Source organism: Myotis yumanensis, unplaced genomic scaffold (genome assembly GCF_028538775.1).
Source record: "Myotis yumanensis isolate MYYU_CA2020_CCGP unplaced genomic scaffold, mMyoYum1.0.hap1 SCAF_8, whole genome shotgun sequence".
In the NCBI taxonomy this organism is placed as follows: domain Eukaryota; kingdom Metazoa; phylum Chordata; class Mammalia; order Chiroptera; family Vespertilionidae; genus Myotis; species Myotis yumanensis.
In genome coordinates, this window is record NW_027223759.1 from 43,698,849 (window position 1) to 43,718,103 (window position 19,255).

Below are 19,255 nucleotides of genomic sequence, written 5' to 3' on the forward strand. Positions count from 1 at the left end.
AAGAAATGTGCTATCATCCTTCCAAGGCACATAAATAGAGAACTTTAAATACAGTTTTAGCCCTAGTTGGTTTGGCTCAGTGGGTAGAGCATTGGCCTATGGACTGAAGGGTCCCAGGCTTGATTCCCGTCAAGGGGCACAAGCCCAGGTTGTGGGCTCAATCCCCAGCAGGGGTGTATAGGAGGCAGCCAATCAATGATTCTCTCTCATCATTGATGTTTCTATCTCTCTCTCCCTTCCTTTCCTCTCTGAAATCAATAAAAAATATATTTAAAAAATACAACTTCAGGGTGTGACCCCTGATAACTATAGATTACAGATGAATAATTTCTGCTGTAATGGAAACTGAAGAATATCAAAATAGAGAAGACTAGTAATTACTCTTGAAAAGTCTAGTAAATAACGGTTATATTATTGTATGCAGAGAAAAATATTATTTTTGTGATACATGGATTGACAGATTGTACCCAAAAAGTAAGAATATCGAATTTCTCTGATGACCTTGGAATGAGAATGAAGACTTTAAATAACAACTTTGGAAATTGCTAGGCTAAACAAGGAGCAATTAGGAAGGCAGTAAGGAAGACAAAAAGGCCAAGTGATAGGACCGAACTTAAACTTAGACCTGAATTTGAGTCTCAGCTATGCCACTTACTAGCTATGGGAATTTAGGCAAGTCACACATCCTCCCTGATGCTTTAACAACAATATAAAATGCATAAAACATAGAGCATTTATAAAGTGAAATACGAGGTTCTCGGTAAGAAGAATCAAAGTAGAAGAGCGAGGTATCAGAGATGTGTTTGTATTAAGTTTCTTTGCAGTTAAAAGATAGTTCAACAAAAGCTAGATAATTCTTGTAGAATGTTAAGACTAGAAACCTGAGTTGAGTTTTCACTGAGAAAGCCAGTATTGTTGGTAAGCTTCAGTTATTTGGAAAAAAGGACTACTGAACAATTGTTCATTTGTGGAAGATGTATACTTATTTGCTTTAAAGGAGTACCCAAAGAAATATAATGCCATTTTGTAGATCTCTAGCATTTAATCTTTCAACAATCATAATAACAATGGCCACAATTCACATTAACTGAGAACTTATTCTGTGCCAAAAACTGCACTAAACACCTTATATGCATTATCTCTTTTGATCATCTCCGCAACCCCCAGGAGGGTAGATAGTATCCTCATATGAATTTTATCAATGAAGTAATAGGTCACAAATTTGGTGAGTGGTAGACCTAGGATTTATTTCCACACTTATCATTAAGTTGTTAGCTCTAGAAATAGTATACTCACATCACTGCCATGTAACCAAAAAGTTCAAATGACCAGGAATTTTTGCATAATCTCCATCATGTACAGAATTTATTTTGAAAATGAGGAATTTGCTACAGTTATCAAAACAGTCATCCTATATCTGTATTTCTACATCACAATATTACTAAAGAAATACAAAATCCTAAAATAACTTCTGAGTTGTCAAGCATTAAAGTGTTTTATGTACTTATCGTATTCTAATTTGTTAAAAGTAAGTTAGGCAAGTTAGATTATTTTTTCAGTTAATGAAATTCACTGAACTGGAACCCTTTCTTGTTCTAACCATAATTTTATATATACAAGCATAAGAAAAAAAATTCAGTCAATCCATTAAGTATTATATACAAATAAGTCCAAATGTTGTGTGTGTTTTTTCATCTAATTAGAAGTTTTTTAGATAAGGAACATAATATTTTTTAATTTCTTGCTAAAATTAAAATTAATTTTTACTTAAGAAAAACAACGCATTGCAACTGTACCATATAATGATCACTTATGTAACATAATCTTATCTGATCAATCTATATTTTGTCTTTAGTAAAACTAACATCTTTTACTAATCTGTCTTTTCCTGGCTATTAAATATTTTGTGGGAATAATTAAGAGAGAACTGAGTACAAAATAAAATATCTTAAATTTTAAGGTATTTTTATTTTCAACTGTTCAAAGATGGTAGCAAATTTTCTAAAAAGATTTCAGTGTGGCTTTAATTAATACACTATTTGGGAACTTTAATTATGAGTTAATTCTCTTTAAAATTTGAGTGCTTCTAATTTATAATACAGTATTTAGGTGTAAGAGGTGGTGGGGGGGGGGGTGCCAAAAAGCATTTCTATGTCTGAAGTGATGGTCTGGTTAATTTAAAATGAGAGAGATATACTGGAATTCCTTCACTAGCATACAGCATTTATTGAATCCCATTCATTTTGTAAAAATGTTTATAGTTACAAAAGTATTTTACACTTTTTATATGATTAAAATTTAATTTCCTTCTTTATTTTTGGTTTGGCTTTTTTTTTGTCTATTTTATTCTCTTTTCTTTCTTTAATTGAAAAAAAACTAATGAAACCAAATATAAGATGGCACCACTGTTTCTTCTTTTGTATAATCTTGTTGCGTATCTCTACATAAGCTGTTCTGGCCACTCATCATAGTAACCAGCTGGGCCATTTCACCTGCTGGAGCCATTAAAGAGGACTCTCTCCCCCTAGATTAATCCCCTCCGACATTAGTTTTTTACACTGACAACTGGAGCAGGCATTCAGAATTTGCAGGTGGCCAGTGTGACGCACATAATTGCCTACAATTTTAGGCAATGAATAAAAATGGTCTACATTACTTGTCAAAGGTTGTATATGCCGTGCCAAGTGAGATCTATGGGAAGCCTTTTAGGGTTTAAAGAACAGTTAATAGCAAGGCTGCACAGGGCTTTTTTAATCATAATGCATTTGTAATATAGCACTTTGATCTTCTCCTTGTAGGAAATGGTGTTACATTAGCCACTTTTAAACATTTATGAGTGAAATTCAGTTATAGAAGAGTAAAAGTGATTATTCTTAAGCAGAGCATGTTAGATTTCATTAAAAGTTTTTAGCTTGCCCCTTCCTTGTTAAAATCTGTAGGAAGTCCTTTTCCTGGAGTGTTTCAAATCAGGATCTAAGGATATAGGACTTTTCCTTATTTTTTCTGTTGTTAACAGCAAGATTTGGAAGGAAGATATACTAATATTGAGGTAATTTATATAAGTGGATATTTATAGAAGAATAACTGATTTATAGTAAAGGAAAATGCATTGATGAAAATTTAAAAAACTATTACTAATTATTGTGTATTACAAACAATTTTTAAAATTGCATGTTTTAAACATCCATAAATTATCTTTAACAACAACAAAAAACAGATGACTCTCAAATGCACTTCTTCTGGAAGAGCTAAGTTTGACCTTTCAGACCCTAGAGCCTTTTATTAACACCTGCCTGTAAGGGGAACCTTGCCACACGCAGCTTTTAGATTCAGAACCACAAAACTGATGAGGAAAGGCTTGAAGGGTTCAGTTTGTGTCACTTGCTGTTTGCCGTTTCCATTTCACAGATGATTAATCTTTCTGTGAAGAAAGGCCAGAGAAACAAAGCACATTGGGCTCTTCCTGCAGTTACTCCTTCTGAATGCACACTAGCTTGCTAACTAAAAGGCCTTTAGATTTCCAGCAGAGAGAGATGTTCTGAAAGTGAATGCAGCTGGTTGGAGGTCACCAGTGCAGGGCTCTTGCCATTGTGTAATGGAGGCTTTGGCAGGTTGGAGGGGGATTGTTGGAGTGGGGACAGGAGAAGTGGGCAGGGAGAAGGTGTTGGCAAAAAATTAATTCATATTAAAAAGGGCTATCAATAATAGATTCAAGTTCATCTGTTTGGTTTTCTTTTTAAGAAAGAAATTATAATTCAGTCTCTCTCTAGTGTTCCCCCCCCACACACACACAATTTCCTAGTAGTATGTTTATCTTGAAAGTGGCATCACTTGGTAATGTTGAAATATTACTGTCTTTAATAGTTGAATTGTCTTAAACATTTTAAGACCTTTACTAATTTTGCTAGTATTTCACATTTTATATATTAATATTTTAATGCCACAACGTTTCATTGTTATTTAGTTTTATAATGAGATACTGAAAATAATTATCCGTGTGTCTTAGTTCCCTCTTTAATTTTAGTATTTAGTTGGATTTTAATCTAAATGCTTAGTATTCATCTTGTATTTACTATTTTTTCTCAATTGCGTATAGGACATAATGTGCAAAGTCAAATCCTGGGTTATAGACCAAAAGAAACCTGTTCGCTTCTATCATGATTGGAATGACAAAGAGGTAAGTTATAAATATTATGCCATTTATTATTGCCTTTGCTTTGATTTCTTAGAGAACAAATTAGAGTTGTCATTATTTTATACTAATTATTATATCTAGTTAAACTTTAGTTTTGTCAATGATTGCTTATTCCCAGGCTTGTTAATTCTTTTCCCCTGTTCCTGATATTTTATAATAATTAATCTTTTAGAAACAAGATTTATAAAAATGCAAAAGGCTACTTGTTTAAACAGTTAAATAGTTACTCAAGTTTTAAAAGGGGTTATTTTTCTGTTCTTCACTTTAGATTGAAGTACTGAATAAATACTTATTTCTGACTTCAAAACCAATGGTCTACTTGGTTAATCTTTCTGAAAAAGATTACATTAGAAAGAAAAACAAATGGTAAGTTTTTCCTCCCCAGGTATCCAGACATATCTGTATACAAACACATACATATGTACATACTGCTATGTTGGATTTTAATTTTTTTCCTCTTATTAAAAAACTTAAAATGGATGAGAAAGCTTTGCCTGGGTTTAAATTCTGAGATAAATATTTTAGTTGATTTACACTGAGAGAACTTAAAAATACAACTAAATTAGGTAATATTGAATCATACATATTTACTTTTCAAATTTAAATTTAATAGACATTATTTGTTTTCTTTGCAAAATGAGAATAAATGTAGTTGGAGCAATAAAATTTTTTAAGCTAGGAATTTCTAGCTGTGTTGATATGTGACTTTAAAATATCTACTTGGGATTACAGTTTGACATAAATTTTAAAATCCAGATTGAATGCTTTAAAAAAGTTATTTTTAATTTAGAATAAAAACAACTGTGGGGCAGGGGGAAGGCCAAATATCTGTTTCAAATACTTTAAAAGTGTGGCAAAGTTAAAAACTATGCATCCATGTATTGATTATAATTTTTGACATGCAACCAAAATGTACAAGGTTTCCTTTCATTCACTAATAACTTCAAAAAATTCATATTTTCATATAACATATGGACATATACGCATTTGGCATAATATTTGCTTTGACTCGCCTCTCTGGACTCTCAGTATTTTATACTATTAAGTTATACAAACAAATCAAAACTGTCCACAGCAAAATATCTAAATTCCCCTAAAATATATTGTTGGTTTTTTCCTGTACTTCATTAAGTACTTAGATGCACATGGTTTCAATTTTCCATTAAAAATTCTCATTTCCATATGATATCAAAGAGTGAGAAGCTTTAAACTGAAAAATAAACATTCATAGACTGGAAGCCAAAACAATAATTAATGTCAGATGGTTAACTCCAATAAATCATTAGAATAAATTCTGTGAAATTGCTGCAACTAAAAATGCCCTGTTAATATTACTATAAGACATTTTGTGTTCCTGATAGAAAGTTGAATTTGACCTCTTTATTGGTAATATTCTAGAAAGCATAAACTTAACATGAAAATTTCGTTCTCACTGGTCAGTGTCCTCCAATACATAAATTTAAAATAATCAGTTCCTTCTTGTTTCAAATTCTTATAAATTTGATGATTAGTGTGTTAAAAATTGTTACCTTTGGGAAAGAATTTTAAATTTATTACTTGACCTTAGTTAATAAATCTTCTCATTATGGTATAAATGATAAGGTTTCCTGAGGTTCCGTGAAACAATACTGACATCAAAGTATCCATGAAAAGGGATGAGTCAGTTTCCTTGCCCAAAGGGGCTTCTCACACCTGTATTTGGATGATTACAGGTAGAACTCCCTGGCTCTAATTGTATAGTAAATACTGTTTCCCAGACCCTAATGGTAGACAGACTGCTTGGGAGACGCCAGTCTGTGATTTAGCTGTCGCCAGACACCCCATGTTTTTTGTGAGACCAGTTGTGATGATGATATGGTTATAGCCAATTGAAAGTAAACTAACTCCTGTCTAAATAGCAAATTTTAATTTATAAAAATGTAGAGGTATGGATGATACTATTTATAAAACCAAATTTTAGATTTTATGTATAGTTAATGATCTGATTTGGGTTGTGTGTAAGTTTGGGGGGTTGGGGGGGTGGTCAGCTCTTGTGGAAGTTAGTGTAATTGTAGCTGAAAGATCAAAGACTGGGTAACTGAGTGATGTTCCAGAAGAGAATTTACCACATAGCCATTTTCTGTACAGTTTCTGCCGCCTGCTGTTCCTATTTTCCCTCAAGCTAGCCATTGACTACCCCCTGTGCATCCCTGCTCGTAAAAAATGATTGAGGAAGTATTTGTCATGTATTTATGAGTGGGAAACATTGTGTGATAGGGAATGGCATCTACTGGAGCCAGAAAGATTGCCATTTGCCTTTCATTCACCCACTCTGCTACAGCTTTAAATCCTCTGTTTATGCAACATAGCCTTTGTATTAAAGTGCAGAATAAATTTTTATTATGAAAGATATGAACACTAGGTTTTCATCATTTATAACACTGCAAGCAGATGTACATAGTTAAAATACATTTTCACTACTAAATCCTTTTAATTTTTGCTAGCATCTTGTGTTTTTTTTGATAATGTTTATATCTAAGCTTCACTTGCATTAGCTGCTCCCTTAGCAAAAGAAAAGGTTTTGCTTTTTAAGATTATTATGTAATGCTACTGAAGCAAATTAAGACTGATGCAGGAAGCAGCAGTAAATATTTTCCTGGGTCTTTTAGGTTAGAAAACTATTTCAAATGGTCAGGAAAGAGGAGATGAGGTTTGTGATTTTTGCCACCAGAGAAAGACTAAAACTGTATTTTAGTGTGTTCAGAAGTGATGAACAATTTAATTACTAAAGTTCACTTTAAATTTAAATGGAATGTTATTTTTCAATCCTAGAAAAGAGGGACACATTTTGAAAGATAAAATCTATTGTGTTAGTGAGTAGGTGTACTGACCCTTTGAAAGATGTAAAAACTGGAATGGCTCCAAGCATCTACTCTCTGGTTTTAACATTGTTGAATTAGTCATTCTGTTGATTTATGATTAAGACCTATCCCCTGAAGAGAAGATGACATGATAGCAGAGTTACAGTTGTGTTATGATCAGATGACAGTAATCAAGATGTAAGGGAATCCATAGAAAGAGTTTTTTTTATTATTACAAATTACTGTTCTTTGAATGAATAAAACTATACAGAAGTAATTGTTTTTTTCGTTGGTGGGAGCCAATGATTTTTGATCACTTGAGGATTTCATTTAAAAAAAAATCAGTTTTTACTTATATAATTAAGATGATACTATATGCAGTATTAATTTTCATTTGAGATTGCTACTGAGTCATGGTGTCAAGCAGGTACAGGACATTAGAACTCTGAAACCTTTGCTTAATTAGGGTTTAAATTTCAATCTTTGCTGTTCTGTTAGGGTATATTCCATCCAATTATGAAATCTGTAAAACAAACTAATTTTAGATATAGTAGTCCTCCTCTAAGGCTTAGCAGCTGGATATCCATTCCAAGACCCCCAATGGATACCTGAAACTGCAGATAGTATCGAACCCTATATATACTGTTTTTACCCTATATATACATACTCTCTGATAAAGTTTAATTTATAAATCACATACTGTAATAAAAGTTATGTGAATGTAGTTTTTCTCTGAAAATATTTTATTGCACCGTACTCACCTTCTCACTTAAAGGAAGCACTTTACAGCTCCTTTTGACATATCTGAATTGACAGCATCACTAGTCTTGTGATTTGGAGCTATTATTAAGTAAAGTAAGGGTTACTTGAACACAAGCTTTGCAATACTGAGACAGTCGAACTGATAACTGAGATGGTTACTAAGTGACAATGGGCAGGTAGTGTATACAGCATGGAGATACTGGACAAAGGGATGATACATGTCTGGGGCAGGCAAGCAGGATAGTGTGAGATTTTATCACACTACTCAGAGAAGTACACACTTTAAAACTTGTGAATTTTTTTTCTGGCATTTTTCCACTTAATATTTTTGCTTGGAGGTTTATTGATGCTAATTGAAACTGTGGCAAGCAAAACCATGGATAAGCGGAACTATATATTTTGTACACCTATGTGGCTTCCAATTATGTTTCAACGTTGTATTCTCTTGCCCCCATCTTTCTTAAAAATTATTGATAAAGGATCATTTATTTTATTATTTTTTAACTACATGATCTTACTCAACTGGAAAATATAACTGAGATATTTAGGTTTTGTATGTGTGTATAATACCTGTTTACATATGTCCTGGTGGGCTTGTGGTCACTGAATATTACCCTTTAACTAATATTATATAAGAGTCAATCTGAGTGTTGAAATTGATTCAGAATAGGTAGACAAATATTAGCAAAGTTAAACTGTTGTATAATCAGGGGCAGTGTGTCAGGCTCACCAAATGAAATTTTAAAAGAAAAAGGTTTTCAGCCTCCCCATGTCCACTTTTCTGTTTTTGTTAGTTTTCCACATAATTTGTACATAATAACTAAAAATAGTTTGGTGATACTTTACATTATGTGCTGGATTAGGGGGGGAATTGTAGAATAAATCCAATATTTTCTTCATTTCTTGAACCGTTTATAGGATTACAGGTACCATATCTCAGTGAAGGGGAAAGTATGTCCATTTTTTACCTAATTTTGTATGTACATTTATCTATAGATATATACACATATATCTATAAATAAAAAACTATTTCTGTAAAATGATTTTAAGAAGTCAGGAATTTCTGACAAGATTACTCATTGAAGCTAGAAATTTAATACATGCTGCTTTTTTATAAAATCACATTGTTATACATTTGATTTACTTGAAACAAATAAAATGGGAATGATTAATCATTCTTTTTTGTTAATTATTTTTAAATAAATTACTTATTTTAGTTCAGGGGGCTTCTTAAGTAGATTTGAAATTAGGTTCACTTTCATATAAAGTGTTCAGGATATTACATAAAGCAAGATTCACATGTATAAGATTTTTTAAATGTTTCATTTTAACATCCACTGGTCTGGCATAGTAAAAGTTCTGCAATACCCATGCAATGTTTCTTTGGGGTTATAATTTCTATTTTTTATCACTATGGTTCACAAAATTGGGGGAGGGTGGGTTTGTGTTAGCTTCATGTTGACATACCTAATGTTATGAAGGCTGTGGGAATACGTTATTAATTCTGAGTGTGTTCCACCTACTTGAAATCTATCTACACTAATAAAAGAGAAACATGGTAATTGGCGTACAACCGCTACCCTTCCCATTGGCTAATCAGCGTATCCTTATGCAAATTAACTGTCAGCCAAGATGGCGGCCGGCAGCCATGAACTGAAGCGAGCAGGGAGGCTTGCTTCCTCCAGGAACTGCAGACTCCAACGTTCCCCTCCTCACTTGCCGGCCTCTCAACTGCAACTCTAAGCAACTATTACTATGTTGCAGTCAGCCCCGGACCGCAACATTGTATCCATGTTTTCAGCAGCGAGGCCTCAGAGCTAAAGCTGGCCCAGAATAAAAAAAAAAAAAAGAAAACAAGGAGCGGTTGTTTTAGTCAACTGCCAGCGGGAAAACAGCCCTCAGCCCCTCAGCCAGCCTGGCCAGGCACTCCAGTGGGGACCCCCACCCTGATCCAGGACACCCTTCAGGGCAAACCAGCCGGCCCCCACCTGTGCACCAGGCCTCTATTCTATATAGTAAAAGGGTAATATGCCTCCCGGCACTGGGATCAGCGGAGCAGCGAGGCTCCCGGCACTGGGATCAGCGTGACAGGGGGCAGCGCCCAAACCCCCTGATCAGCCCTGCTCTGTGCCTGATAGGGGGGGAGCTCCCCAATCCCCCGATTGCCCTGCGGCTCTGTGTTTGACAGGGTGCGGCACACCAACCCCCTGATCGGCCCTGCTCTATGTATGACAGGGTGAGGCGCCCCAACCCCCCGCCCCCACGGGCCCTGCTCTGTGTGTGACAGGGTAGAACCATAACCTCCCCATCGGCCCTGCCCTGAGTGTGACAGTGGCGGTGCCCCAACCCCCTGATCGGCCCTGCTCTGTGGGTAATAGAGGGTGGTGCCCCAACCCTCCTCCACGGGCCTTGCTCTGTGTGTGACAGGGTAGAGCCATAACCTCCCCTTTGGCTCTACCCTGAGTGTGACAGGGTGCAGCGCCCCAACCCCTGATCCACCCTGCTCTGTGTGTGACAGGGGGTGGTGCCCCAGCTCCCCTATTGGCCCTACTCTGTGAGTGACAGGGGGCAGCGCCCCAACCCCCCTGATGGACCCTGCTCTGTGAGTGACAGGGGGCAGCGCCCCAACCCCCTGATTGGCCCTGCTCTGTGAGTGACAGGGGGTGGCGCTGCAACCTCCCCATTGACCCTGCCTTGAGTATAACGGGGCGGTGCCCCAACCCCCCAATCAGTCTACCCTGAGCGTGACTGAGGGTGGCATTGCAACCTCCCAATCCGCCCTGCTCTGTGCATGACGGGGCAGCGCCCCAACTCCCCAATTGGCCCTGCTCTGAGCCTGACCAGGGCTGCACCTAGGGATTGGGCGTGCCCTCTGCCACCCGGGAGCAGGCCTAAGCCAGCAGGTCGTTATCTCCCGAGGGGTCCCAGACTGTGAGAGGGCACAGGCTGGGCTGGGGGACCCCTTTCCCCCCGAGTGCACAAATTTTTGTGCACCGGGCCTCTAGTATATATATAAAAGCCTAAGCAACCATTCGACCAGTAGCTATGATGTGCACTGACCACCAGGGGGAAGATGCCCAACACACAGGCATGGAAACATGGAACAGACTGATGAATCTCAGAGGGAAGGGAGTGAGGGGAGGGCGGGAAGAGATTAACCAAGGATCTTATATGCATACTAGAGGCCTGGTGCACGGATTCGCAATCCCTCCCTATCATGCAGTGAAAATTTGCATAGAGCTTTTGACTCCCCCCAAATTTAACTATAGTCGCCCCTCAGTATCCATGGGAGATTGCTTCCAGGATGCCTGCAGATGCTCAAATCCCTTAAATAGAATGGTGTAGAATAATGCATACAGTTGGACCTCCATACCCATGGATTTCCCAACCTCAAATCAAAAATACTATTTTCAATCCATAGTTTGTTGAATCTGCAAATGGGAAACCAAGGGATATGAAGGGCTGACTGTATACTTACTGAAAATAATCCACATATAAGTGGACCTGTACAGTTCAAACCCATGTTCTAGGGTCAGTTGTATATTTACAACTGTGATTCCGTGCTTTGAAACAGTTGTCCTCCAAAACAAAACAAGCAACTGAGAGCCATCTCTATTGTGCAGGAGCAGTAACAATAAGACTTCCTTGATACCACCATGTTCCACGTGACTTTGCCCCATCTCGCTCTCAGATTTGGCCCTATGACTTTACCATTTGCAACTTAGAGGATTTTATCGTCACTCCTTGACTTTCATTAGATGTCATTCTTTAATTGTTACAATAGCATAATTTTATGAAATAGGTGTGTATTCATTAAAAAGCCTTTTAAAACAGTTAACTTGTGATCTCCTGCATCTGTTTCTGTATTTTTTGAGTTTACATATGTATGTTAGAGGTGAGGCAGTGAAGGTCAGTAAAAAATTAAAGGAGATCACTTCTAAGGTTTCGTTCCAGTGCTAGAATTTTGTGATTTTAATGAATTGGATTATAGCAATTTCATAAAAAGATGTCCATGCATATATTTTAGTACCTCCTCAAACCTCATATATAAGTTTGTCATGATAGGATTTGTTTTTCTAACTGTGGAACTATACAGTATATTCCCAAGGTTGCAAATTCCCAATTTATGAGCAACTTCTCCGGGCTGGGTTGGAGATAAGACCTGGTTTTTCCCTCTACTCTTATTTCCTCTCTCATATCTCTGCCCCTTGAAAATAAGTCTTTTCTGGATCTCAGTATGATTTCCTATTTCCTCATAGTGGACCCAGCTGTTGCTCTGGCTGGATTGAGAACAAAGTGGAAATAAACCTATTTGTGGCATTGGCATATCTATAGTTCATAGTAGTTACATTACTCAAACTGTTGTATTTCCTTATTCTAACTGAACTAGAAAGCATTGCCCTATCAGAAACATTAGCTTATGAAACACCCTTGAAAGGCTCTTTAATTCACAAGGTGGTAGAAACAGTGCATTTGGGTGAGACATATTTTGGTGACCGTTTTTGTCACCAATTTTTAAATTCTGCTTAAAAATATGTTCCAAAATAACTGACTTAGGAACTTTAAGTGCACCCTGTCTATAAGTTTGGGGCTGCACATTGGTTTTTTGTTCATTCTTTTTAATGTTTTATCAAGAAGAGAACTTAACTTTCAAATTTATGTTCCTTATGAAGACATGAGCTCACTGAGGAGGTATGTACTATGCTTTCTTTTCCTTTTCTAAGCAAATAATCATTGATCCCTCTGTGTGTCATATATCGTTCTAGGTAGTGAACAGAAAAAGCCCCTCTCTCCCCCGCCCCAATAAGACATACAGTCTTATGGCATTATAAACGACCAACAACCAAATACTTAATATAGTGTCAGTAAGTAATTAGGATGATGAATGAAAATAAAGCAGGGTAAGGGGGTGCTATTTTAGTTAGGGTGGTCAAAGAAGGCCTTTGTGAAGTTACGGAGTGCACTATGAGAGAATTTGAAGGAAGCTCAGTTGAGGGAGAGGGAACAGCAAACGCTAAGTCAAGTCCGATGGAGCATCAAAGAGAAGAAAATGTGAAGACACCCACTTGAAAAGAACTTGTAATTCTTATTCACATACATTGTGGTTAAATATATATTAAAACATATCCTAAATTTGTTCTAAAATTTACTTTGGGATTTTAAGAATGACTGTCATTTATTTTCTAGTTTGCTATAGTTAATCTTATATTTTGATTGCTGTGCTTTAAGCAACCTTTAAAGTCATATTTGTAATTATATAGATTTATTTTGAATTTCATCTTTTTTTTTTCATACTTGTCTAGCAATTTGCTGATCTACAATATCACCCAAAGCATTTTTCTTTTCAAAATCCCTGATGGCCCGGTCTGTGTTGCTCAGTAGTTGAGTGTCAACCTATGAACCAGGAGGTCAGGGTTCGATTCCTGGTCAGTGCACATGCCTGGGTTGTGGGCTTAATTCCAGGCGGGGGGTGTGCAAGAGGCAGCCAATCAATGATTCTCTCTCATTGTTGATGTTTTTCTCTTCCTCTCCCTTCTTCTCTGAAATCAATAAATATATATATATTTTAAAAATCCTTTGATGTATGGCCTCAAAGAAGTAGATTGAACTGATACTAAGAATAATAATAACCTACATTTGTGAAAACTTTACAGTGTTTCAATTTACATTACTTCATTGGATCTTCAGACAAATCCCGAGATGGTCCATTTGGCACCATATTATTTTGGCCTTAAGTTGAATTTTTACTAAAATGAAGCATTTTCATCATTGGTTTAAGAGGTCTGCATTTGAGCTTAGGAATGAGGTAAGCTAGCAGAGAGATAAATAAGAGTTGTGTTTCCTAATAAAGACACAAAGGTATCTTTTCAGTGCTTTAAATATTTGTCATGAAAATCAAGAGGGGGGCCTTCTGAGTTTGTGAATTTGTGGAGGTCCAGGGAGCATGGAGTGCCTGCAGAAGACATGGGAGCTCCATGCCCTTTCACCATACTTTGCCCTGTGCATCTCTTCCATCTGGATTTTCCTGAATCATATACTTTATAATAAACCAGTGATTTAGTTGGGGGATGGGGGGAGAGAAGATTAAGGGGTATTCATTAATAATTCTGGATGATTATCAACATTTTCTTTAGAAATTCTTTAAAAAGAACAGTATACTCAGTAGAAAATACCTTGGGTTTAGCCCATTTTTAAATTTAAAAGGAAAAGATTGAATAACATGTCTGTTAGTAATACTTTTTTAGCTATTTAAAAATTATTTTCTAGAAAATTTTTTCCAAAAAGCATATCTGGATGTTTGATTTATGAAGGTCACTAAGTACTTTTCATACATAATTTATATTTAAAACTAGAGGCCCAGTGCACAGATTCGTGCACCAGTGGGGTCCCTCAGCCTGGCCTGTGGGGATCAGTGGACCTCTGTGCTGCCGCAGCCTGGCCTTACCCACTAGCTTGTCAGGCTCCAGCCTGCTGACCGTGTAGATCAGTGGTTCTCAACCTTCCTAATGCTGCGACTCTTTAATACAGTTCCTCATGTTGTGGTGACCCCCAACCATAAAATTATTTTCATTGCTACTTCATAACTGTAATTTTGCTACTGTTATGAATCGTAATGTAAATATCTGATATGCAGGATGTATTTTCATTGTTACAAATTGAACATAATTAAAGCATAGTGATTAATCACAAAAACAATATGTATTTATATATGTGTTTTCCAATGGTCTTAGGCGACCCCTGTGAAAGGGTTGTTCGACCCCCAAAGGGGTCGCGACCCACAGGTTGAGAACCAGTGGTGTAGAAACTTCACAGCATGAAGTAGTGCGCGAAGCGGCAGGTGGCCGGGGAGGAGCCTGAGTCTGAGCCTAGGCTGGGCTCTGTGCAGCTCCCGCTCATCCTGGCCTCACTATGCCTGCCGCAGCAGCCCCTACTCAGGCCAGGAGCGCCGGGGGAGTGTCTGCGGGAGAGGCTTGCGCTGACGCAGCTGTGCTCCCTAGCTGTGAGCCCACTGTCTGGCATTCGTCTGTCAGCAGAGCGGCCCTCCCACTGTGGGAGCACACTGACCACCAGGGGGCAGCTCCTGTGTTGAGCGTTTGCCCCCTGGTGGTCAGTGCATGTCATAGCTACCAGCTGGTCATCTGATCTTCTGGTCGCTTATGCTTTTATATATATACTAGAGGCCCGGTGCACAAAAATTTGTGCACTCAGGGGGAAAGGGGGTCCCTCAGCCCATCCTGTGTCCTCTCCCAGTCTGGGACCCCTCGGGAGATAATGACCTGCTGGCTTAGGCCTGCTCCCGGGTGGCAGAGGGCAGGCCCAATCCCTGGGTGCAGCCCCTGGTCGGGCTCAGAGCAGGGCCGATTGGGGAGTTGGGGCGCCGCCCCCTGTCACACACAGAGCAGGGCCCAACAGGGGGTTGAGGAGCTCCCCCCTCTCACTCACAGAGTAGGGCCAATAGGGGAGTTGGGGCACCGCCACCTGTCACACACAGAGCAGGGCGGATCAGAGGGTTGGGGCGCTGCGCCCTGTCATGCACAGAGCAGGGCCCATGAGGGGGGTTGGGGCTCCGTACCCTGTCACCCACAGAGCAGGGCCCATCAGGGGGTTGGGGAGCTCCCCCCTGTCACACACAGAGCAGGGCCCATCAGGGGGTTGAGGAGCTCCCCTCTGTCACTCACAGAGTAGGGCCGATAGGGGAGTTGGGGCACCGCCCCCTGTCACACACAGAGCAGGGCCGATCAGGGGGTTGGGGCGCCGCCACTGTCACACTCAGGGCAGGGCCGATGGGGAGGTTATGGTTCTACCCTGTCACAGAGCAGGGCCCGTGGGGCGGGGGGGGGTGGGGGTGGGGGGGGGGCGGGGAGTTGGGGCGCCGCACCCTGTCACACACGGAGCAGGGACCGTGGGGGGGTGGGAGTTGGGGCGCCGCACCCTGTCACACACAGAGCAGGGCCGATCAGGGGGTTGGGGCGCAGCCACTGTCACACTCAGGGCAGGGCCGATGGGGAGGTTATGGCTCTGCCCTGTCACACGCAGAACAGGGCCTGTGGTGGGGGGGGGGGGGGGGGCGCCACACCCTGTCACACACAGAGCCACAGGGCGATCAGGGGGTTTGGGCGCTGCCCCCGTCACGCTGATCCGGTGCCAGGAGGCCTCGCGGCTCCGCTGATCCCGGTGCTGGGAGGCATATTACCCTTTTACTATATAGGATAGAGGCCTGGGGGCTGGCTGGTTTGCCCTGAAGGGTGTCCTGGATCAGGGTGGGGGTCCCCACTGGGGTGCCTGGCCAGCCTGGATGAGGGGATGATGGCTGTTTGCAGCTGGTCACACACCCTTCAGGGTGGGGGTCCCCACTGGGGTGCCTGGCCAGTCTGGGTGAGGGGCTGAGGGCTGCTTTCAGGCTGGCGGTTGTTGATTGAAGCTCCCAACGGCTCCTTTTTTTTTATTTTATTCTGGGCCAGCTTTAGCTCTGGCTCTAGCTCTGAGAGCAGGTATCTGGTTTGTTTCGGTTCTATAATCGAAACAATGTATAACTTCAGCTCTGAGATCCCGGCCTACATTTGTTAGAATGTTTCAAACTGCCAGCTCAGAGGCCGGCAAGGCAGGCGGGGAACAGTGGAGTCTGCAGTCCCTGCAGCAAGCAAGCCTCATGTTCGCTTCCAGCTGCCTGGCTGCCAGCCGCCATCTTGGCTGACAGTTAATTTGCATAAGGATATGCTGATTAGCCAATGGGAAGGGTAGCAGTCGTACGCCAATTACCATGTTTCTCTTTTATTAGTATAGATATATAGATTGTTATCTTTTAAATTGTGCCACATTTATTTTGTCTGTTCGTCCCCATCCTCTTGTTTAAATGGCATTGACTTAGTTTTTCCTGTACCAAGTCAAAAGATATATATATATATATATATATATATATATATATATATATATATATAAAAACCATCATGATTATTGAGTGCCTGCTATGTGGCAGGCACCCTTGACCTTAGAAATTAGTGAGATGTTAATAGAATAGATGAACCTTATTACAAATATTTTTGAAACAGGTATTATCATGACCATTTTACAGAGAGGGCAGTTGGAGAAATCCAGAGTATGCCAAGTTCTTATAACAACCAAGTAGTAGAAATAGACACATTGACTTGAAAGTTTGTGCCTGTTCCACATATGACTGTACAAGCTATATTTGTGAATCTTTAGAAATCTTTGAAAATATTCCTTTCATTAATTTTTTTATTCTGCTACATTTTATCTCAGAAAATATCATCTCCACCAAATTGTTGTAGTTAATAAATGGAAACAGTTCTCAAGATGACAACTGTGTGCTTTTCTTAGGATAATAAGCGTCAGCTGCTGTCGTTTTTGCCTTGCCTTGTAATTTTGTTAACTATATAATATTGTTATTACAATATATTTTAGCAGAACTTTAGCATCTATTTTTAAACATACATAAAAATTTTGGTGGAGTAAATACAGTGGCTCTTATTGAAACCAAAACCAAAAATTGCATCATGTTGCCATATCTAAAGTAGTACTACAGAACCCCAAAAAACATAGCTACAACCACAGGTCAGTTTTTATATGTTAATATGATAAGTAGAATTTGACTTTTTTTTTCCTGCTAGCATACCATAAAATTTGTTAAGGATAATTCTTCACTGCTGGGGGTGAGGGAGTTGATGTGTAAAGGAACAAGGAAATGAGAAAACATGAGATAGGACAGTGGCAGGTAGTTCATGTGCCTAAAGTGTTGTTGTATTAGTAGGCAGTATCATCAACACTTACTGAACACTTAACTACATGCCAGTTACACTTAAGACTCCCAACAGCCTTTCAAGTAGGTGCCATTATTATTTTAAGGAATGCAAAGCAAGTATAGAGAGATTGAGAAACCTGACCAAGGTTCATAGCCAGTCAGTGGTGCCAAGATTCAAACCAAAGCATTTTAAAGCCACAGCTCATGCTTCTACTACTATGCCATAGTACGTCAGCATTGGGCCACTGGGAATGCTGGAAAAGTATACAAGGCCTGAAAAATAGGTCATATACTAGCCATATTTCCTATGACTATGAATTTCATTTAAGTAAGGTTTTGTTATTAAATAGTTCATGCACTATAAAATTTGAGATTAAAAATTCACTATAACATGATTAGCAAATGCCAACTTGAGGTAAATAAAATTTGTATCTAATCTGTACCTTTATTTTCATGGACTTGTCACTGAAAACTATTTTCCAAACATGTTAAAATGTAATAGCCCTTTGTAGGGACGACAATTAAAATTAGTTTTTATATTTTCCCATAGAAAATTACATATTATCAATTCTTTTTTAAAATAAGTACTTTCTTCTACCACTTGGTTGTTTTTTCTGTTGTTGTTTTTTTAAGTGAGAGAAAATATGACTATCAGCTTTTATTTTTTATTTTTTTTAATATATATTTTATTAATTTTACAGAGAGGAAGGGAGAGGGATAGAGAGTTAGAAACATCGATGAGAGAGAAACATCGATCAGCTGCCTCCTGCACACCGCATACTGGGGATGTGCCCGCCACCAAGGCACATGCCCTTGACCAGAATCGAACCTGGGACCTTTCAGTCCGCAGGCTGACGCTCTATCCACTGAGCCAAACCGGTTAGGCTTGGTTGTTTTGTTTTTAACCATGTAGTAATTTGTTCCATTTCCTTGCATTTTCAGTGACTTGGCTTTGTTTTTGAGACCTTCTTGGGAGTAAGGAATTGTGCATGTATGCATGTTTCTTTTTATTAGTTGAAGTACAAAGATAATTTGTATAATACTCTGTTTAAATACTATATTGCAATATAATGGTACATAGCAATATAACAGAAAGAACATTATATACACGTACATACAAGTCTTGGGCAAAATAATGGGTACCATTTGTTGAGCATCTATTACATGCTGATTTGGGGGCACTTGTGTTCTTTTTTTTTAAAATGTATTTTATTGATTTTTTTACAGAGAGGAAGGGAGAGGGATAGAGAGTTAGAAACATCAATGAGAGAGAAACATCAATCAGCTGCCTCCTGCACACTCCCTGCTGGGGATATGCCGAAACCAAGGTACATGCCCTTGACCGGAATCGAACCTGGGACCCTTTAGTCCGCAGGCCGATGCTCTGTCCACTGAGCTAAACAGGTCAGGACACTTGTGTTCTTTATTTGATTTAACCCTCATCACAATGTTGGAAGGCAAATATCTACCCATTTACTCAGAGATATGAAGAAACCTCGTTAAACATTTTAGAGACTTCTTTTAACCCAAGCTTATGAGAGAAAATAGAATACATTTTATTGCATGTATAGCATGCTTTTCATGCAACAAAAAGTGCACAGAGTTTTACTAGTTAAAATTATACAGGAACTTATACCAGCTAGAGAGCAAACATAAATGCAATGTTTTATATAAACAGGATTCAAGATAGTTTGCTGA

At 38.9% G+C, this 19,255-nt stretch overlaps 1 protein-coding gene across 2 annotated transcripts in view; it reads left to right on the forward strand.

Annotated features, from left to right (window-relative positions):
• OLA1 (Obg like ATPase 1) overlaps positions 1-19,255 on the forward strand; it is a 160,593-nt gene that overhangs the window by 102,139 nt on the left and 39,199 nt on the right. For both annotated transcript variants that reach the window (XM_070422734.1, XM_070422735.1), the window contains exons 6-7: positions 4,097-4,177; positions 4,464-4,561. In XM_070422734.1, coding sequence (XP_070278835.1) covers positions 4,097-4,177; positions 4,464-4,561 — 179 coding nt within the window. The remainder of the gene's footprint in view (positions 1-4,096; positions 4,178-4,463; positions 4,562-19,255) is intronic.